At 40.6% G+C, this 22,524-nt stretch overlaps 1 protein-coding gene and 2 non-coding genes across 5 annotated transcripts; 2 read left to right on the top strand and 1 right to left on the bottom strand.

Annotated features, from left to right (window-relative positions):
* Positions 1-1,216: 1,216 nt before the first annotated feature.
* On the top strand, positions 1,217-1,287 carry trnag-gcc (transfer RNA glycine (anticodon GCC)). Its single transcript has one exon. It is a non-coding gene; the product is annotated as a tRNA-Gly (tRNA).
* A 3,384-nt stretch (positions 1,288-4,671) lies between these two features.
* Positions 4,672-4,743, bottom strand: trnad-guc (transfer RNA aspartic acid (anticodon GUC)). The gene has a single exon. It is a non-coding gene; the product is annotated as a tRNA-Asp (tRNA).
* A 276-nt stretch (positions 4,744-5,019) lies between these two features.
* On the top strand, positions 5,020-21,428 carry LOC133641493 (SH2 domain-containing protein 7-like). Of its 3 annotated transcripts, none has more exons than XM_062035258.1 (8): positions 5,020-5,114; positions 6,744-6,865; positions 10,201-10,286; positions 10,378-10,526; positions 12,741-12,830; positions 19,397-19,562; positions 19,638-19,751; positions 19,810-21,428. In XM_062035258.1, the coding sequence occupies exons 2-8, from the start codon at positions 6,844-6,846 to the stop codon at positions 20,317-20,319; spliced, it is 1,137 nt and encodes a 378-aa protein (XP_061891242.1). In that variant the 5' UTR covers positions 5,020-5,114; positions 6,744-6,843; the 3' UTR covers positions 20,320-21,428. The 3 variants fall into 3 exon arrangements, with proteins under 3 accessions (XP_061891242.1, XP_061891241.1, XP_061891243.1); XM_062035257.1 differs by having other exon boundaries at positions 10,198-10,286; XM_062035259.1 differs by lacking the exons at positions 5,020-5,114; positions 6,744-6,865 and adding an exon at positions 6,880-6,954 and having other exon boundaries at positions 10,198-10,286.
* Positions 21,429-22,524: the final 1,096 nt, after the last annotated feature.

Below are 22,524 nucleotides of genomic sequence, written 5' to 3'. Positions count from 1 at the left end.
ATTATTGCAGTTACAACATCACATATGTTTATTATTGCAGTTCCAACATCACATATGTTTATTATTGCAGTTACAACATCACATATGTTTATTATTGCAGTTACAACATCACATATGTTTATTATTGCAGTTACAACATCACATATGTTTATTATTGCAGTTACAACATCACATATGTTTATTATTGCAGTTCCAACATCACATATGTTTATTATTGCAGTTACAACATCACATATGTTTATTATTGCAGTTACAACATCACATATGTTTATTATTGCAGTTACAACATCACATATGTTTATTATTGCAGTTCCAACATCACATATGTTTATTATTGCAGTTACAACATCACATATGTTTATTATTGCAGTTACAACATCACATATGTTTATTATTGCAGTTACAACATCACATATGTTTATTATTGCAGTTCCAACATCACATATGTTTATTATTGCAGTTCCAACATCACATATGTTTATTATTGCAGTTACAACATCACATATGTTTATTATTGCAGTTACAACATCACATATGTTTATTATTGCAGTTACAACATCACATATGTTTATTATTGCAGTTACAACATCACATATGTTTATTATTGCAGTTACAACATCACAACAACACCGTCACAACATTCGGTTTCGGCAGCGCTAATCACAGTCATTTTTGGGCGGCCACATTTTCAAAGCATCACTACTCAGTAGTGCGCAAATCAACTATATATATATATATACACACATATATATATATATATATATATATATATATATATATATATATATATATATATATATATATATATATATATATATATATATATATATATATATATATGGTAATGATCTAATGGAACCCATCTTGGTTATATATATATATATATATATATATATATATATATATATATATATATATATATATATATATATATATATATATATATATATATATATATATATATGTGTAAAATACTGTCTGTCTATTTGTGTTGGCCCTGCGATGAGGATGAGGCGGCGACTTGTCCAGGATGTACCCCGCCTTCCGCCCGAATGCAGCTGAGATAGGTTTCAGCGACCCCGAAAGGGACAAGCGGTAGAAAAAAATGGATGGATGGATGGATATCCATTCATACACTATCGTCACGTTAGTCTTAAAGTGTGTTCGGGTGGTATGCTGCTTTCAAAAACGTGTGCCCCACCCTCAGTCGCAACAAGCATTGGTGGTTCAGTGGTAGAATTCTCGCCTGCCACGCGGGAGGCCCGGGTTCGATTCCCGGCCAATGCAACAACTTTTCTTTTTTTTTTTTTTGAGGAAAAAGCCAGTAAATCTTTAATAAAACCAACAAGCAATATATGTCCCTTTTTAACTGTACTTAAATGTATAATGTATTTATGTTATTCACATGTGAATAATTTAGTTTATTGTCTATTGTGAGCGAACTGTGGTGCTGAATTTCCCAATAAAGTACTTTCTATTCTATTCTAGTTATCTTTGGCAGCTTAGTCACGGAAGAACATGCTAATTTACGCTCTGGGTCAGACACATATTTGATGGGATGTTTAATTTTTCATTTAATATAATTTTATTTGTTAATGGTACTTGAATTATTATTAATAGTTTATTGTTTTTATTTAAATAGTTTTGTCATCCTATTTTAGTCAATTATTAGTAATTGTTGGAGCCAAAATTCCTTATTTGTTTATATTGTTTTTATTTTTATTTTCTCTAATTGATTGTTGGGTTCAGCATGTTTAATTTCCTTTTCGGCAGAGTGCTCCACCCACTTCCTGTTAGGAACCAGGAAGGGTTGACAGGGAGGTGACTGTTGCTATGGTGCGGTTACCATGGTAGCCTCCTTTAAATTGGGTTCAGGTGTGAGCATGGGCAGGGCGATTGGAGGACAAACAGTTTTCGACCGTGTACGTGGTCGTGGTCGTGTTTTTTTTGATTGATTGATTGATTGATTGATTGAGACTTTTATTAGTAGGTTGCACAGTGAAGTACATATTCCGTACAATTGACCACTAAATGGTAACACCCCAATAAGTTTTTCAACTTGTTTAAGTCGGGGTCCACTTAAATTGATTCATGATACAGATATATACTATCATATATACTATCATCATAATACAGTCATCACACAAGATAATCACATTGAATTATTTACATTATTTACAATCAGGAGTGTGGAGGGGGGGTGGGGATATGGACATCAAGTAGTGGACATAGAGAGAGAGAGAGAGAGAGAGAGAGAGAGATCAGAAGGCATAAGAAAAAGTATCTGCATTTGATTGTTTACATTTGATTATTAGCAATCCGGGGAGGGTGTTAGTTTAGGGTTGTAGCTGCCTGGAGGTGAACTTTTATTGCGGTTTTGAAGGAGGATAGAGATGCCCTTTCTTTTATACCTGTTGGGAGCGCATTCCACATTGATGTGGCATAGAAAGAGAATGAGTTAAGACCTTTGTTAGTTCGGAATCTGGGTTTAACGTGGTTAGTGGAGCTCCCCCTGGTGTTGTGGTTATGGCGGTCATTTACGTTAAGGAAGTAGTTTGACATGTACTTCGGTATCAGGGAGGTGTAGTGGATTTTATAGACTAGGCTCAGTGCAAGTTGTTTAACTCTGTCCTCCACCTTGAGCCAGCCCACTTTAGAGAAGTGGGTAGGAGTGAGGTGGGATCTGGGGTGGAGGTCTAGAAGTAACCTGACTAGCTTGTTCTGGGATGTTTGGAGTTTAGATTTGAGGGTTTTGGAGGTGCTAGGGTACCAGGAGGTGCATGCATAATGGAAAAAGGGTTGAACGAGAGTTCCCGCCAGAATCCTCAAGGTGCTTTGTTGACCAGAGAGGAGATTCTATAGAGAAATCTTGTTCGTTGGTTGACCTTTTTGATTACCTTGGTTGCCATTTTATCACAGGAAAGGTTAGCCTCTAGAATGGAACCTAGGTAGGTGACCTCATCTTTCCTGGTGATGACACTGTCACCTACTTTTATGGTGAAGTCATTGACTTTCTTAAGTTTGATGTGGGACCCAAACAGGATGGATTCTGTTTTACCCAAGTGGATGGATAGCTTGTTGTCAGCGAGCCAGGTGCAAGTTCTACAGAGCTCAGCACTGAAGATTTTCTCCACCTGTGACTTGTCCTTGTCTGATACCAGCAGGGCAGAGTCATCCGCAAACAACAACAATTCACAGTCGCATGCTGATGACATGTCGTTTATGTATATTAGGAACAGTAAAGGTCCCAATATACTGCCTTGGGGGACTCCACAGCTCACCGAGAGGGGGGGGGGACATGGTGCCGTTCACCTCTACCACCTGTTCCCTCCCCTCCAAGTAAGACTGCATCCAGCTCCAAGAGGTTTTGTTAAATCCGATTGCTCTGAGCTTATCCAACAGTATAGCGTGGTTAACGGTGTCAAAGGCCTTCTGAAGGTCCAGCATGACCATGCCGCAGTATTTGCCCGCGTCCACCTCATGTTTGATGTGGTCGCTCACATAGAGAAGGCATGTGTCAGTGGAGTGGTTAGTTCTGAAGCCGGATTGGAATTTGTACATGAGTTTATTAGTGGCAAGTTCATGTTCATGTTCGTGTTTGTGACGTGACGTGTCGTGTCTTGCCGTGACAATGCTGTGACAATGTGCCATTCAAAGTTAGCATACTTTATGTTATATAACTTACATTTGATTTAATTTAGATAGCTGGAATAAACGGATTGTTATATCCAAACACAGTTGTACAGTACTGGACATTCTATCATTTACACGCGTCAAACTGGTCAACACAGTCGCCCTCGGTACCAGCCCAAAGGTAAGGGCTGTACAGTAATATATTTTCAGTTATAATGAGTGTTGTGAGTGTACAATACAATTATTTAATATATTTACTGGTCAACACCGCCATCTAGTGTCTCTTTGTATGTCAACATTACATAGGCATGTTCTCTTTGTGTCTCCTCGAGAAACCCAAAATTAATTTTAATAATGTATGAAATACGATTATTTTAGCGAAGAGGTTAATTTTGGCCAAGTTCATTTATAAAGACGAACAGTTTTTTTTTAAATAGACGAACCTTGTTTATACAAATACGATTATTGTTACAAAAGTACGACCAGGTATCATGTTTACTTCCCATGATCCTCTGCTGGCTGCACCTACGGCAACACTGCGGCCAACTTTGGACTCAAAACACAACTTTTGATACCCGATCATTAAAAAACGTAACCTTGAGATCGAAGACTATTTCTTTTGTCTGATCTCACTCTGTTGTCTGACGTTGATTGACGAGCTACAACCGCCCACAGCGCCACCCGTGGACAAAAGTATATTACAGTCTTCTAGCGCTGCCATTTATGTTTGTAAATAAGTGCAAAGTACACGTATTATATTATCACACCCTTCAGGTAATAATAATAGCAGTATTTTATGTATTTGGAATATTTTACTGTCGAATAAATGTGGCCACGTCAATAAGAATTCGAATTTCCTCTTTGCTGGAGACTGCTAAATGAGGGAAGACGTGCAAACTTGACGCTAATTATGGTCTCTGAGTGTAAAATCACTGTAAAGTACAGTCTACTTAAATGGAATTAAAGTGTACATATATGTTAAATTATATGGTCTTCCGTGTTCAACTGTACTGGATTGGCAGATTTGCAAAAAAGAGTCTCCCCGTCGGGGAATCGAACCCCGGTCTTCCGCGTGACAGGCGGAGATACTGTCCACTATACTAACGAGGACGGTAGTTACTTAGCGCACGTGTAATAAATATATCTTTATTAGGCGTAGATACTGTCCACTATACTAACGAGGACGCTAGTGAGTTAGCGCACCTGTAATAAATATATCTTTATTAGGCGGAGATACTGTCCACTATACTAACGAGGACGGTAGTGACCTAACGCACCTGTCATAAATATATCTTTATTAGGCGGAGATACTGTCCACTATACTAACGAGGACGGTAGTGACTTAGCGCACCTGTAATAAATATATCTTTATTAATCCGTGATTCCCAGTCACTACGGGGTTTTGAGCAAATGTCACGCCGTAGACATTCTTAGCAAAACTTGTCTGGGACTTTACTAATTCACAGAGCAACAAAGTGGTGGTAAGTAAGATAACGAAATTTATTTTGTTGTATATAATATAATATAAAAAGCCTTCATTTTAATTTTTTGGGGGGAACAGAGGGCACTTAATCTTACCATGAATTGATTAACGTGGACCCCGACTTAAAGAAGTTGAAAAACTTATTGGGGTGTTACCATTTAGTGGTCAATGAACTGTGCAATCTACTAATACAAGTCTCAATCAATCAATTAATCAAACTTAATGAATCTACCATGCTAAATACCAGTACTACAATATCAGCCACGCATCAACTTTGATCAGTATTCCACGGGTATTTCTGTACTACTAATTACAGCCGTTGCCCTCCGTCACAAAACAGTTCAAAGAAAAGGTGTCTGGAGGGGAGTCAGGCCCTGCTTCCTCTCCGCTCTGTAGATCTCGGGTCAAGACAAAAATCTTCCTGTGGATTACAATACATTAAAGAAACCGACACCCTCATGTCTCTCCCCATCCTACACAGTGGAGTTTTACAAGCCTTTTGCTTGGTAAGATCAAAGACAGCTTTTGTCTGCTCGCCTGGAACTCATGGAAACACAAAGTTGTGTGATAACTTAGATACAATTATTCTGACACCACATCTGGCCTTGAGTTTGACACCTGTCAGTTAGACCCAAAAAAAAAAAAATGCAGCACAAACAAAGCAAAAACCGTAAAGGCACGAACGGACATATATGCAACACAAAGGATTGAGACAAGTTTGGGACGATCCGGAAGGGGCGAGGGTAACTTCACACCTTTTTTTTTTTCTTAACCGCATGTACTCTGATCACGTCACGGATAAACGGAACACGTACATTCCTAAAATGGACAGACTGAGTCACGTCTAAAAGCACCTGACTATCACAAGTTGTTGACTCTCGGTAATAGAATGCTGCGTCTACTCTGGACCGTCGTTTACACCGTCCACATTTAGGAACACTCTTCCGCCCACATTATTGCCATCAACACTCTTCCGCCCACATTATTGCCATCAACACTCTTCCGCCCACATTATTGCCATCAACACTCTTTATTGCCATCAACACTCTTTATTGCCATCAACACTCTTTATTGCCATCAACACTCTTCCACCCACTCCCACGGGCCCACATTATTGCCATCAACACTCTTCTGCCCACTCCCACGGGCCCACATTATTGGCATCAACACTCTTCCGCCCACTCCCACGGGCCCACATTATTGCCATCAACACTCTTTATTGCCATCAACACTCTTCCGCCCACTCCCACGGGCCCACATTATTGCCATCAACACTCTTCCACCCACTCCCACGGGCCCACATTATTGCCATCAACACTCTTCCACCCACTCCCACGGGCCCACATTATTGCCATCAACACTCTTCCGCCCACTCCCACGGGCCCACATTATTGCCATCAACACTCTTCCGCCCACTCCCACGGGCCCACATTATTGGCATCAACACTCTCTTCGACCGCCACGTGCGTTCACATGAAATATTTCCCTTCCTTCCCAGTTGAAGCAGCGATGCACGCCGTCTGTGCTTGCAACATCGTTCTTGCTGAGGTCTCAAACCTGCTCTCACAAACCACACGCGCTATCTTTCTTTCCGTTTCTCACCAGGATGTTCTTCTTCTTTTTTTAGCTCATGACTGCGATGCAAAGCAGGGCTACTTCTGCAGACGGGTGGAAAGTCCTTGCAGTTGTAGACGTGGCACTGTCCTGTGGAGAGAAGCCAGGCTGAAATGTCATCAGGTTCCACCTCAGGTGAGTACTCGTGAGAGCAGGGCTGGCAAACTGCTTTTAATGAGGGCCACATCGCAGTCATGTTGGCCCTCAGAGGGCCACTTCCAACAGTGAGTGATATTATTGCACAATTGCCTATGCATTTCATCATTCGTTTTTTTATGACAATGTCAAAAAAAAAATAGACTTAGACTTCCTTTTATTGTCATTCAAATTTGAACTATTCAGTACAGATAAGAACGAAATGTCCTTGCATTAGCTCACAGTTGGATAAAAGAGCAATAAGGTGCAGATATAAATAAATAGATTACTGTACAGATGAAAATATTGCACTTTTGCATATGCATCCAGGTTTATGGATGTATGTTATATTGTCTTTATTTTCCAGCGACGTAATCCATTTTTGGGGGGAATTGAGGGGATTATTTGAATGCGTTGAAGAGTCTTACGGCCTGAGGGAAGAAGTTGTTACAGAACCTGGAGGTTCTGCTACAGAGGCTGCGGAACCTCTTTCTAGAGTCCAGCAGTGAAAACAGTCCCCTAAAAGTAGATTTTACAGTAAAAAACTGACAGGTCAGTCGCAAAAAAATTTACCATGACGTTTTCTTCAGCATGTTACTGTAAATGGAGAAAAGCTGGCAGCTCAGTTGATAGAATTTTACTGTATTATTGACCGTTTTATTTACTGTAAATATAAAACTGCATTTTTACAGTAAAATTCTGGCAACTTAGCTGCCGGATTTTACCGTAAAAACGACAACTCGTAGAGTTTACCGTGTACTGTTGTGAATAGCAAAACAGTACCACCGTTTTTTACAGTAAAAAACTGAAAGGTCAGTCGCAAAAATGTTAGTGTTTTTTTCAGCATGTTACTGTAAATGGAAAAAAAACAGTAGCACTGTTTTTCACAGCACGAAACTGGCAGCTCAGTTGATAGAATCTTTACTGTACAAATGACAGTGTTTTTTTTACTGTAAATATAAAACTGCATTTTAACTGCCATATTTTACTGTAAAAACTGTAGATTTTACCGTGTACTATTGTGAAGAGCAAAACAGTACCACCGTTTTTTACAGTAAAAAACTGACAGCTCAGTCGCAAAAAATGTATCGTAAAATTTACAGTGGATTTTTTCATCATGTTACTGTAAATGGAGAAAACAGTAGCACTGTTTTTCACGGTACAAAACTGGCAGCTCAGTTGATAGAATTTTACCGTAAAATGTATAGTGTTTTATTTACTGTAAATTTAAAACGGCCTTTTTACAGGAAAATTCCGGCAACTTAGCTGCCGGATTTTACCGTAAAAACTGTAGATTTTACCGTGTACTATTGTGAATAGCAAAACAGTACCACCGTTTTTTTACAGTAAAAAAACTGACAGGTCAGTCGCAAAAATTTTACAGTGTTTTTTTCAGCATGTTACTGTAAATGGAAAAAAACAGTAGCACTGTTTTTCACAGCACGAAACTGGCAGCTCAGTTGATAGAATTTTACTGTAAAATGGACAGTGTTTTTTTTACTGTAAATATAAAACTGCAATTTTACAGGAAAATTCTGGCAACTTAGCTGCCGGATTTTACCGTAAAAACTGTAGATTTTACACTGTGCTATTGTGAAGAGCAAAAACAGTACCACCGTTTTTTACAGTAAAAAACTGACAGGTCAGTCGCAAAAATGTTACCGTAAAATGTACAATGTTTTTTTTCAGCATGTTACTGTAAATAGGGAAAACAGTACTACTGTTTTTCACGGTACAAAACTGGCAGGTCAGTTGATAGAATTTTACTGTAAAATTTACTGTGTTTTTTTTCTAACTGTAAATATAAAACTGCATTTTTACAGTAAAATTCTGGCAGCTTAGCTGCCGGATTTTACTGTAAAAATGACAACTGTAGAGTTTACCGTGTACTATTGGGAAGAGCAAAACAGTACCACCGTTTTTTACAGTAGAAAACTGACAGGTCAGTCGCAAACATTTTACAGTAAAATTTAAAGTTAAAGTTAAAGTACCAATGATTGTCACAGTGTTTTTTTCAGCATGTTACTGTAAATGGAAAAAAACAGTAGCGCTGTTTTTCACGGTACAAAACTGGCAACTCAGTTGATAGAATTTTACTGTAAAATGTACAGTGTTTTTTACTGTAAATATAAAACTGCATTTTTACAGTAAAATTCTGGCAACTTAGCTGACGGATTTTACCGTAAAAACGTAAACTGTAGATTTTACCGTGTACTATTGTGAATAGCAAAACAGTACCACCGTTTTTTACAGTAAAAAACTGACGGGTCAGTCGCAAAAATTTGTAAATGGAAAAAACAGTAGCACTGTTTTTCACGGTACAAAACGGGCAACTCAGTTGATAGAATTTTACTGTAAAATTTACAGTGTTTTTTTTCTAACTGTAAATATAAAACTGCATTTTTACAGGAAAATTGTAGCAACTTAGCTGCCGGATTTTACCGTAAAAACTGTAGATGTTACCGTGTACTATTGTGAAGAGCAAAACAGTACCACCGTTTTTTACAGTCCAAAAACTGGCAGCTCAGTTGCCAGCATTTTATGGTCAAAAAAGAGTGCTACTGTTTTACAGTAAAATGCTGTAAAACCACAGTAGATTTCATAAAGTCGCTGTAAAATGTATTTATTAAATTTGACAATTTGGTAAATAACTTGCTTTGATATCATAGGTCAAGCAGATAAAAGTATTTATTTGTAGTTGTTTGACTGTACGTATGATCATACATTTGTTACATTATAATATTTATGTTCAAATTTGCAATTGCATTGAGTACATGTATTTTTTCTGTCAAAATGGAAAAAAATAATGCATTTAGTAAGAAAATATAAAGTACTTTAATGATGCATATTATTTCCAGGGTTTCGAGGGCCAAATAAAATGATGTTGGGGGCCACATTTGGGCCCCGGGGCCTTGAGTTTGTGCATTAGAGCCTAAACAGGTTTTCCTTCACTTAAGTGATTGAAGACTATTTCTTCCAGCAGGTGAGAAGGAGACTTCCAGCCAGGAGACTTTCCTGCACTTTTCATGGTTCAAGACTAAACTAAACATGGTTCAAGACTAAACTAAACATGGTTCAAGACTAAACTAAACATGGTTCAAGACTAAACTAAACAGGTTTTCCTTCACTTAAGTGATTGAAGATTATTTCTTCCAGCAGGTGAGAAGGAGACTTCCAGCCAGGAGACTTTCCTGCACTTTTCATGGTTCAAGACTAAACTAAACATGGTTCAAGACTAAACTAAACATGGTTCAAGACTAAACTAAACATGGTTCAAGACTAAACTAAACAGGTTTTCCTTCACTTAAGTGATTGAAGACTATTTCTTCCAGCAGGTGAGAAGGAGACTTCCAGACAGGAGACTTTCCTGCACTTTTCATGGTTCAAGACTCTGAGGACTTGCTGGAGGTCTCGCTTCAAGGTGGGAACCTGGGTCAAACGTCTCCCATCATGAATGATTGTAGACAGTGTCCACTAAAGAAGGACGAGCGATGTGTGTCTCCGTGGTTTAGGAATGTGAGAGGACGGAGCAGAGAGAGCGTCCAACACGCGACAGAACACTCATGGAGTTGTCTTCAAAATGGTTCATTGAGACTCAAGTGGCGCACTTTGCTTCAAACGGTTTCTTCCCCGCCTGGTTTGGGGGTTTCATCACCAGAGAGTAAGTCCTCGGACTAAATAATCATCCACATTAAAATCACGATTCTTTTGCTGCAACTTTTGATTGGTTTTTTTACAAAAGCTATCTTTTTATTGTTGTCACACCCCGCCTCGGGTGAAGGTAATGTAACCGTTGCAAACCAGACTTTCAAATCAAGGATGGCAAGGCACGCAGTTGGTAACAGTTTACAAACATTTATTGAAATCCCAAAAAGTGTCAAAAGGTGAACAATGACGGGAAAACAAAGCACCTACACTCTCAGTAGATGATGCATGGAGACCGAAACTCCTGCTCAGGACAGAGAACCTCCCCAACAGCAGACTGTCAGAAAAACGGCATTTTCCAACTTAAATAGCCCATAGCTCCGCCCACTAGCTGGGACCAATTTGACAGGGGGAATTAAGAAAACAGTTATTTTGCAAATTACACCATAAATAACCATCACATGTCTAAAAAGTATTCACATAGTACTTTTGCATGTGTAGAGCAGTCATTTTTGTACACAGTATATTCAGGCTTTAGACAACACAACTTTCAAATGTCCAGTGTCCTTCTGTAATACCCAGCTTTTGATAATCATGGTTCGACCCAAATTTGGCCTAATTAGTGAATGCAGGTGTGTTCACCTATATAACGCCCTCAACCCCACCCTGACTCTTTTAGTCAACTGTTCAGAGCCATGGTGGGTGACAGGTAACAATTTGTTTGTTGAGCACATGCTTTTCACTAGCTAACAAGATTGAATGTTTGTAGTTTGTCCATGTTGAGCTTCCCAACAAATGTGCACGGTTTGTGAGGAAGTCCAAAGGTCAAACAGTGACAGTGTGGGGTCAAACTGTCACAATTGTGTATAGCGGGTTAGTCCTAACTACCACCCACGGCTCAATTATTAGACATATTGCATGTTTGCTTTAGGAGTTATGCTTGAAACTATTTTGTATTGCATTGAATACATTTTCTCAGGATTCTAAGAACATTTCTGTCATATTGAGTAAAAAAAACTTTTTTTTGTGTTTGCAAACCTAACAAAAGCACATGTTTCTAGTAAAACTCACAGAGATACATTATTTCAGGCATTATTAGACATATTGTATGTTTGGTTTAGGAGTTATGCTTGAAACTATTTTGTATTGCATTGAATACATTTTCTCAGGATTCTAAGAACATTTCTGTCATATTGAGTAAAAAAAACTTTTTTTTGTGATTGCAAACCTTACAAAAGCACATGTTTCTAGTAAAACTCATAAATATACATTATTTAAGGCATTATTAGACATATTGCATGTTTGGTTTAGGAGTTATGCTTGAAACTATTTGTTATTGCTTTAGACACATTTTCTCAGGATTCTAAGAACATTTCTGTCATATTGAGTAAAAAAAAAACTTTTTTTTGTGTTTGCAAACCTAACAAAAGCACATGTTTCTAGTAGAACTCACAGAGATACATTATTTCAGGCATATTAAGACATATTGCATGTTTGGTTTAGGAGTTGAAACTATTTTTTATTGCATCAAACACATTTTCTCAGGATTCTAAGAACATTACTGTCATCCATTCATCCATCTATTTTATACCGCTTGTCCCTTTCAGGGTCGCTGGGTGTGCTGGAGCCTATCTTAGCTGCATTCATATTGAGTAAAAAATTAATTTTTACTTTTTGTTAACCTTACAAAAGCACATGTTTCTAGTAGAACTCACAGAGATACATTATTTGAGGCATTATTAGACATATTTCATGTTTGGTTTAGGAGTTATGCTTGAAACTATTTTTTATTGCTTCATATGCATTTTCTCAGGATTCTTAGAATATTACTCTCACATTTAGTAAAAAAAATGTTTGTGTTTGCAAACCTTACAAAAGCACATGTTTCTAGTAAAAGAGTGAAAATAAAAAGTAGTTTGGCCCACGAGACATCATGAGTTTACAAAATAATTTCAATTGACTTTTTAATATCTGACATTGTGATTGTTACAAATTTGCCACCTTAATTCAGAATTGTAGAATGAACGTTCCTTTGTTTTTAGCCTCATATAACTCAGAGTTATTTCTGGGGATTAATTGAACTGTTCTGCAACCCAACACTCAAGAGTCTCCCGTCGTTGGGTAAATCAACTCAGACTCACAGTTTGTTGAATCTAACCCTTGTAGTGTCAAATGAATGTTCACATTTCAAATGTGCTGTTCATGTGGACTTTTTGTGCTTGTTCTACAGAAATGCTGAAGCCATGTTGACAGACAGAGAGCACGGCACTTTCCTCATCCGTCTGAGTGATCGAGTCATCGGGTACATCTTGTCTTACAGGTGAGGATGCTGGCATTTTAGTCACATCCTCGTCTCCAAGTTGTCTTACAGGTGAGGATGCTGGCACTTTAGTCACATCCACGTCTCCAAGTTGTCTTACAGGTGAGGATGCTGGCATTTTAGTCACATCCTCGTCTCCAAGTTGTCTTACAGGTGAGGATGCTGGCATTTTAGTCACATCCACGTCTCCAAGTTGTCTTACAGGTGAGGATGCTGGCATTTTAGTCACATCCTCGTCTCCAAGTTGTCTTACAGGTGAGGATGCTGGCATTTTAGTCACATCCACGTCTCCAAGTTGTCTTACAGGTGAGGATGCTGGCATTTTAGTCACATCCACGTCTCCAAGTTGTCTTACAGGTGAGGATGCTGGCATTTTAGTCACATCCACGTCTCCAAGTTGTCTTACAGGTGAGGATGCTGGCACTTTAGTCACATCCACGTCTCCAAGTTGTCTTACAGGTGAGGATGCTGGCATTTTAGTCACATCCACGTCTCCAAGTTGTCTTACAGGTGAGGATGCTGGCACTTTAGTCACATCCTCGTCTCCAAGTTGTCTTACAGGTGAGGATGCTGGCACTTTAGTCACATCCTCGTCTCCAAGTTGTCTTACAGGTGAGGATGCTGGCACTTTAGTCACATCCACGTCTCCAAGTTGTCTTACAGGTGAGGATGCTGGCACTTTAGTCACATCCTCGTCTCCAAGTTGTCTTACAGGTGAGGATGCTGGCATTTTAGTCACATCCACGTCTCCAAGTTGTCTTACAGGTGAGGATGCTGGCACTTTAGTCACATCCTCGTCTCCAAGTTGTCTTACAGGTGAGGATGCTGGCACTTTAGTCACATCCACGTCTCCAAGTTGTCTTACAGGTGAGGATGCTGGCATTTTAGTCACATCCACGTCTCCAAGTTGTCTTACAGGTGAGGATGCTGGCATTTTAGTCACATCCTCGTCTCCAAGTTGTCTTACAGGTGAGGATGCTGGCACTTTAGTCACATCCACGTCTCCAAGTTGTCTTACAGGTGAGGATGCTGGCACTTTAGTCACATCCACGTCTCCAAGTTGTCTTACAGGTGAGGATGCTGGCACTTTAGTCACATCCACGTCTCCAAGTTGTCTTACAGGTGAGGATGCTGGCACTTTAGTCACATCCTCGTCTCCAAGTTGTCTTACAGGTGAGGATGCTGGCATTTAGTCACATCCACGTCTCCAAGTTGTCTTACAGGTGAGGATGCTGGCACTTTAGTCACATCCTCGTCTCCAAGTTGTCTTACAGGTGAGGATGCTGGCACTTTAGTCACATCCTCGTCTCCAAGTTGTCTTACAGGTGAGGATGCTGGCACTTTAGTCACATCCACGTCTCCAAGTTGTCTTACAGGTGAGGATGCTGGCATTTAGTCACATCCACGTCTCCAAGTTGTCTTACAGGTGAGGATGCTGGCACTTTAGTCACATCCTCGTCTCCAAGTTGTCTTACAGGTGAGGATGCTGGCACTTTAGTCACATCCTCGTCTCCAAGTTGTCTTACAGGTGAGGATGCTGGCACTTTAGTCACATCCACGTCTCCAAGTTGTCTTACAGGTGAGGATGCTGGCACTTTAGTCACATCCACGTCTCCAAGTTGTCTTACAGGTGAGGATGCTGGCATTTTAGTCACATCCACGTCTCCAAGTTGTCTTACAGGTGAGGATGCTGGCACTTTAGTCACATCCACGTCTCCAAGTTGTCTTACAGGTGAGGATGCTGGCATTTTAGTCACATCCACGTCTCCAAGTTGTCTTACAGGTGAGGATGCTGGCATTTTAGTCACATCCACGTCTCCAAGTTGTCTTACAGGTGAGGATGCTGGCATTTTAGTCACATCCTCGTCTCCAAGTTGTCTTACAGGTGAGGATGCTGGCACTTTAGTCACATCCACGTCTCCAAGTAGGCTCACCTTGAGGGCCCCCTTGAGCTTGGGAAGGAGGGAAAAAAAATATCGGAGTATGACGTTGCTCTTCCTCGGCTAGGAACTGCCAATTGTTCCGTTTTCCTGCCACAACTCTCACCTCTTCTAAGTGACGCAAACTCCACAGTAGGGTGGTACGGTATACCGGTACTAGTATATATATATAGTATTGCGGTACTAATGAATCAAAAAGGGTCCTTCACATAACTACTTAAGTTATGACATATGTATGATCCTGTAACTACTTGGTATCAGATCGATACCTAAATTCGTGGTATCATCCAAAACGAATGTATGAAACAAGAGAAGAATAAGTGATTATTACATTTGAACAGAAGTGTAGATAGAACATGTTCAAACAGAAAATAAGCAGATATTAACAGTAAATGAACAAGTGGATTAATAATCCATTTTTACAGTTTGTCCCTCATAATGTTGACAAAATAATAGGTGTATAAATGACACAATATGTTACTGCATACGACTAATTAGTTTACTTACTACTAAAAGACAAGTTGTCTAGTATGTTCACTATTTTATTGAAGGACTAAATTGCAATAATAAACTTATGTTTCATGTACACTTAGATTTTTTGTTCAAATAAAGCCTATAATGCCATTTTTATGGGGTCCCCTTTATTTAGAAAAGTATCGAAATACATTTTGGTACCGGCACCGGTACCAAAATATTGGTATCGAGACAACCCTACTACTACTCCACAGTATCTTTTTATTGACGTGCAAGTTGATTGTCTGGTCCTGTGTCATTTTTTTGCCAAAATGACCGTCTTATATTCAGGTCAATACAATAGTTTGTATTGTTGAAGGTTTAAACAGGTTCTATAATTCGTACATATCCTGTAGAGGGGACAAAAGACAAGACAGGTTCTATAATTCGTACGTATCCTGTAGAGGGGACAAAAGACAAGACAGGTTCTATAATTCGTACATATCCTGTAGAGGGGACAAAAGACAAGACAGGTTCTATAATTCGTACATATCCTGTAGAGGGGACAAAAGACAAGACAGGTTCTATAATTTGTACATATCCTGTAGAGGGGACAAAAGACAAGACAGGTTCTATAATTTGTACATATCCTGTAGAGGGGACAAAAGACAAGACAGGTTCTATAATTCGTACATATCCTGTAGAGGGGACAAAAGACAAGACAGGTTCTATAATTTGTACATATCCTGTAGAGGGGACAAAAGACAAGACAGGTTCTATAATTTGTACATATCCTGTAGAGGGGACAAAAGACAAGACAGGTTCTATAATTCGTACGTATCCTGTAGAGGGGACAAAAGACAAGACAGGTTCTATAATTCGTACATATCCTGTAGAGGGGACAAAAGACAAGACAGGTTCTATAATTCGTACATATCCTGTAGAGGGGACAAAAGACAAGACAGGTTCTATAATTTGTACATATCCTGTAGAGGGGACAAAAGACAAGACAGGTTCTATAATTTGTACATATCCTGTAGAGGGGACAAAAGACAAGACAGGTTCTATAATTCGTACATATCCTGTAGAGGGGACAAAAGACAAGACAGGTTCTATAATTCGTACATATCCTGTAGAGGGGACAAAAGACAAGACAGGTTCTATAATTCGTACATATCCTGTAGAGGGGACAAAAGACAAGACAGGTTCTATAATTCGTACATATCCTGTAGAGGGGACAAAAGACAAGACAGGTTCTATAATTCGTACATATCCTGTAGAGGGGACAAAAGACAAGACAGGTTCTATAATTCGTACATATCCTGTAGAGGGGACAAAAGAAGCGTCTGGTCACACCAGCCCGTGCCTTTATGTTGGGTTTTGTTAGTGTTCTCCGCTGTTTTGTGTTAATTCCTGTCCTGTGCTTTTATTTTGGCGGCTATTCCGGTTTTGTTGGTGTTTTCCCGTGGCTGCTTCACTTTTGTCGCAGAGCATTTCCCCTCACCTGTTCTTTGTTTGCAATCAAGACTATTTAAGTGGCTCCTTCTTCGTTGTCGGGACATTGTGGATGTTGATGTTGTCCTTTCATTGGACTACAGAGGAGCTTGTTGATGCTAAACCTAACACGCACTACTTTGTGGACGCCATCAGCTCCACATTTCCAGTTTGTGCTTTGCTGGGTTTCAGCAGTTCTGTTTTGTTTTCTTTTCTTCATAGTCTGTCCGGGCAGAGCCCTTCTTGTTACTTTCGCGTTTTGGTTCGTTTATCAAAAAATACCCCTTTTTTATACCTCACGCTGCTACCTCGTTCATCTGCATCCTACAAATCACAGCAACCTCCTGCGTCTTCCACGACGTGTGGTTTGTCCACGCTTGGTCACTGTGGAAAGAAACTTCATAACGTTTATATTCAAGTTCAACGTTTTTAACCTGCCTCTTAAAAGAATCGGAATCGAGAATCATTGGGAACCGGAAATTTCCAAACTCAAACCTGAGCTCAGCTGTTGGTAGAAATAGTAGTGGACTGGACTCTCACTGGGCAGCACGGTGGCAGAGGGGTTAGTGCGTCTGCCTCACAATACGAAGGTCCTGAGTAGTCGTGAGTTCAATCCCGGCCTCGGGATCTTTCTGTGTGGTTTGCATGTTCTCCCCGTGACTGCGTGGGTTCCCTCTGGGTACTCCGGCTTCCTCCCACCTCCAAAGACATGCACCTGGGGATAGGCCCCTCCCACCTCCAAAGACATGCACCTGGGGATAGGCCCCTCCCACCTCCAAAGACATGCACCTGGGGATAGGCCCCTCCCACCTCCAAAGACATGCACCTGGGGATAGGTTGATTGGCAACACTAAATGGTCCCTAGTGTGTGAATGTTGTCTGTCTATCTGTGTTGGCCCTGTGATGAGGTGGCGACTTGTCCAGGGTGTACCCCGCCTTCCGCCCGATTGTAGCTGAGATAGGCTCCAGCGCCCCCCGCGACCCCGAAGGGAATAAGCGGTAGAAAATGGATGGATGGATGGATGGACTCTCACTATTATGTTAGATCTACTATGGACTGGACTCTCACTATTATGTTAGATCCACTATGGACTGGACTCTCACACTATTATGTTAGATCCACTATGGACTGGACTCTCACACTATTATGTTAGATCCACTATGGACTGGACTCTCACTATTATGTTAGATCCACTATGGACTGGACTCTTACACTATTATGTTAGATCTACTATGGACTGGACTCTCACTATTATGTTAGATCTACTATGGACTGGACTCTCACACTATTATGTTAGATCCACTATGGACTGGACTCTCACAATATTATGTTAGATCCACTATGGACTGGACTCTCACACTATTATGTTAGATCCACTATGGACTGGACTCTCACACTATTATGTTAGATCCACTATGGACTGGACTCTCACACTATTATGTTAGATCCACTATGGACTGGACTCTCACACTATTATGTTAGATCCACTATGGACTGGACTCTCACACTATTATGTTAGATCCACTATGGACTGGACTCTCACACTATTATGTTAGATCCACTATGGACTGGACTCTCACACTATTATGTTAGATCCACTATGGACTGGACTCTCACTATTATGTTAGATCTACTATGGACTGGACTCTCACACTATTATGTTAGATCCACTATGGACTGGACTCTCACAATATTATGTTAGATCCACTATGGACTGGACTCTCACACTATTATGTTAGATCCACTATGGACTGGACTCTCACTATTATGTTAGATCTACTATGGACTGGACTCTCACACTATTATGTTAGATCCACTATGGACTGGACTCTCACTATTATGTTAGATCCACTATGGACTGGACTTTCACACTATTATGTTAGATCCACTATGGACTGGACTCTCACACTATTATGTTAGATCCACTATGGACTGGACTCTCACACTATTATGTTAGATCCACTATGGACTGGACTCTCACTATTATGTTAGATCTACTATGGACTGGACTCTCACACTATTATGTTAGATCCACTATGGACTGGACTCTCACAATATTATGTTAGATCCACTATGGACTGGACTCTCACACTATTATGTTAGATCCACTATGGACTGGACTCTCACTATTATGTTAGATCTACTATGGACTGGACTCTCACACTATTATGTTAGATCCACTATGGACTGGACTCTCACTATTATGTTAGATCCACTATGGACTGGACTTTCACACTATTATGTTAGATCCACTATGGACTGGACTTTCACAATATTACGTCAGACCCACTTGACATCCATTGCATCCGGTCCCCCCTAGAGGGGGGGGGGGGGGTGGTCACCCACATATGTGGTCCTCTCCAAGGTTTCTCATAGTCATTCACATCGACGTCCCATTGGGGTTGTGAGTTTTTCCTTGCCCTTATGTGGGCTCTGTACCGAGGATGTCGTTGTGGCTTGTGCGGCCCTTTGAGACACTTGTGATTTAGGGCTATATAAATAAACATTGATTGATTGATTGATTGATTGATAGAGTTAACATGTTTAAAGTGAGAATACTTGGCACGGCTCAGCCTCAACCAGACTCTCCCAAGTGCTTAGAGTCTTAGAACCCCGGTTTAATTCCAGTTCACCTCTGGATCACTTTACACGTACTATGAACATATTTTGGCATACAGAGGCAGAGATCGTTGCCGACACTTCGCGATAAGCCAAAGTAAGTCGGGACACTTCATTGTCAGTGGAGACACCAAGGGACACGGCACAGTCCCGGAGCTAATCCAGCACTACAAGACCAACCCCATCGAGCCATTCGGAGAGTACCTCACGTCTTCGTGCTTTGAGGTGTGTTGGAACTCCGCTTCACTTCACTTGCATTCGCTGCAGTGCAGATAAAAAGGTAATCCTCTGTTTCTGCAGACACCCTCGGACGTGGTCTATGACGTGATCCAGCACATGTCGCCGCCTGGCAAGACTGAAGAGAGTGTGCACAACTCTGATTGTTTACTCCCAATGAGCAAAAGAACGCTTGAGGTAGGAATAGTCATCACCGTGTTGTTCCAAGAGTTGAATGAGCTTTTCCACCAACCAGGAAGTGCCGCCATTGCCGAGGAGAGACAAACAACTCCTGGCTGGCTCCCCCGTCAGTCAGCGGGACAAGGGGCTGTATGCTAAGATCAGAAAGCAACCCACCAGGCCGCTTCAGAGTACTCATCAACACGTACCAAGGAGGCTTCAAGGAGGCCCCAGAAATTGTCGTCCTGTGTCTGCACCAGACACCGTGTACTCTATGGTCGGCGGTTCTGATGAACTGCACACCAGTCCAAGAACTACGAGGCACCTACCACCTGAGAGGACGGACCCATTCAGAACACCCCCAAGGACTCTCAGCACCGACCGCCTGAGTGACTACGCTGCCTACTTCCTGGCCGGGACCCCTGGTAGTCCTCACACAGCGTGCATAGACACCACCACGTCACACGCGCTCAATCTTCACCGCCGGGACCCCGTCTACACCGACGATAACACCTACGAGGCCATTCCTGGGATCGCAGAGACAACCGGCTTCAAACCCAACTGTAACACCTACGAGTCACTGTAGGACGGCGGTCGCCAACCCGTCGATCGCCATCGACCAGTCAGACCAGTGCAAACAGAAGGCCTTGAGACCGTCCTATATTCCGGTCAATACAATAGTTTGTATTGTTGAAGATTTGGACAGGTTCTATAATTCGTACATATCCTGTAGAGGGGACAAAAGACAAGACAGGTTCTATAATTCGTACATATCCTGTAGAGGGGACAAAAGACAAGACAGGTTCTATAATTCGTACATATCCTGTAGAGGGGACAAAAGAAACGTCTGGTTACACCAAGCCGTGCCTTTATGTTGGGTTTTGTTAGTGTTCTCCGGTGTTCCTGTCCTTTGCTTTTATTTTGGCGGCTCTTCCCGTTTTGTTGGTGTTTTCCTGTGGCTGCTTCCCTTTTGTCCCAGAGCATTTCCCCTCACCTTTTTTCTGTTTGCAATCAAGACTATTTAAGTGGCTCCTTCTTCGTTGTCGGGACATTGTGGATGTTGATGTTGTCCTTTCATTGGACTACAGAGGAGCTTGTTGATGCTAAACCTAACACGCACTACTTTGTGGACGCCATCAGCTCCACATTTCCAGTTTGTGCTTTGCTTGGTTTCAGCAGTTTTGTTTTGTTTTATTTTCTTCATAGTCTGTCCGGGCAGAGCCCTTCTTGTTGTTTTGGTTCGTTAATCCTAACACATACTAGACAACTTGTCTTTTAGTAGTAAGTAAACAAACAAAGACTCCTAATTAGTCTGCTGACGTATGCAGTAACATATTGTGTCATTTATACACCTATTATTTTGTCAACATCATTAAGGGCAAGTGGTAGAAAATGAATTATTAATCTACTTGTTCATTTACTGTTAATATCTGCTTATTTTCTCTTTCAACATGTTCTATCTACACTTCTGTTCAAATGTAATAATCACTTATTCTTCTGTTTTTTGGATACTTGACATTAGTTTTGGATGATACCACACATTTAGGTATGGATCCGGTACCAAGTAGTTACAGGATCATACATTGGTCATATTCAAAGTCCTCATGTGTCCAGTTTATAAACATAATATACATTTTAAAAAAAACCGAAAAAAGATTTTGTGACAATAAAAAATATATCGATGTTATCATGGTACTATCGACTCAATACGCTCCTGTACTTGTTATCATTTCATTACAGTGGATGTCAGGTGTAAATCCACCCATGGTGTTTGTTTACATTGTGACGCGGGTGAGCTACAGTGTGTAGTGAAGCATGTTTAGCTATTCCTCGTCCTGCAGTGATAATGATACTTGTAAGAAACTCACTTTATTTGTCGCCAAGGAGACAAGGATTAGTGATTTAGAAGTAGCTAAAACACTGGATGGACTTTAGCCGCTAACTAGCTAGCCATGTCTTAAAGCTCCTCTTCCTGAGGGCGTTTCAGTGTTATAACTTCACCTTTGTCCTTACTTTTTAAGCCAACATGTGTCCATTTTCTGTCTACACACTGTGTCTGCTTGTAAGTACTCAGTGTGTGTGCGCTGCCGAACATGCTCCTCTGCTCGTAAAAGCAGCAATGACGCGACGTGACGACGACGCGCCGTCATGCCCGTTAAAAAAAAAAAGGAGGGGGGGGGGGACCGGTACTTTTTAGAGGCGGTATAGTACCGAATATGATTCATTAGTATACCGGTAAACCGTACAACCCTACTCTAAACCAAACCCAATTAAAGCCAATCCACCCTTTCTTCCTCTTTCTTCACCCCGAATAAGAATCGATAAGAGAAAGTGGAATCGGAACCGGAAAAATCGTATCCAGTAACAGACGTGTCCGCATCGTTCAACTCACTTCGTCCTGAGCTCAGCCTAATGAATTATCGTGGCCACTATTAGCCCGCCACTTCAACTTAATTAAAGACAGCATAAGTTAGATTAGTTGACGATGACCAGATAATAGGTTAATAGACAAAAAGGTTCATGTTTTTCCTACCTGTTTTCCGTTTGACTCATTTCAAACAACCTTTTCTAACGTTTCACATTACAAATGAATAAAATAATTAATATTTCCTGCTGATATCGTATCAAGGATCCGTATCGTAAGTGGAAATGTTGTGTTGGGACATTCCTAATTAATATATTTGTAAGGGGAGACTTTTCCATATGTCATTACTGTTGTATTTAAGATGGCAGATTGTTTATTTCAAATTCAAACCTTCTGGTGTGAACATTTAAAGGGTGAAAAGCAGTG

This window comes from Entelurus aequoreus, linkage group LG24 (assembly GCF_033978785.1).
Source record: "Entelurus aequoreus isolate RoL-2023_Sb linkage group LG24, RoL_Eaeq_v1.1, whole genome shotgun sequence".
Classification (NCBI taxonomy): Eukaryota; Metazoa; Chordata; class Actinopteri; order Syngnathiformes; family Syngnathidae; genus Entelurus; species Entelurus aequoreus.
This window is presented reverse-complemented; position numbering and strand designations above follow the sequence as displayed.

Bases quoted from the DNA above. Each gene is read 5' to 3' on its own strand.
- LOC133641493 (XM_062035257.1), top strand. From the start codon at position 6,844: ATGTCATCAGGTTCCACCTCAG. The intron at 10,527-12,740 runs GTAAGTCCTCGG...CTTGTTCTACAG, and splicing joins GGGGGTTTCATCACCAGAGA to AAATGCTGAAGCCATGTTGA. The intron at 12,831-19,396 runs GTGAGGATGCTG...TTTGGCATACAG, and splicing joins GGGTACATCTTGTCTTACAG to AGGCAGAGATCGTTGCCGAC.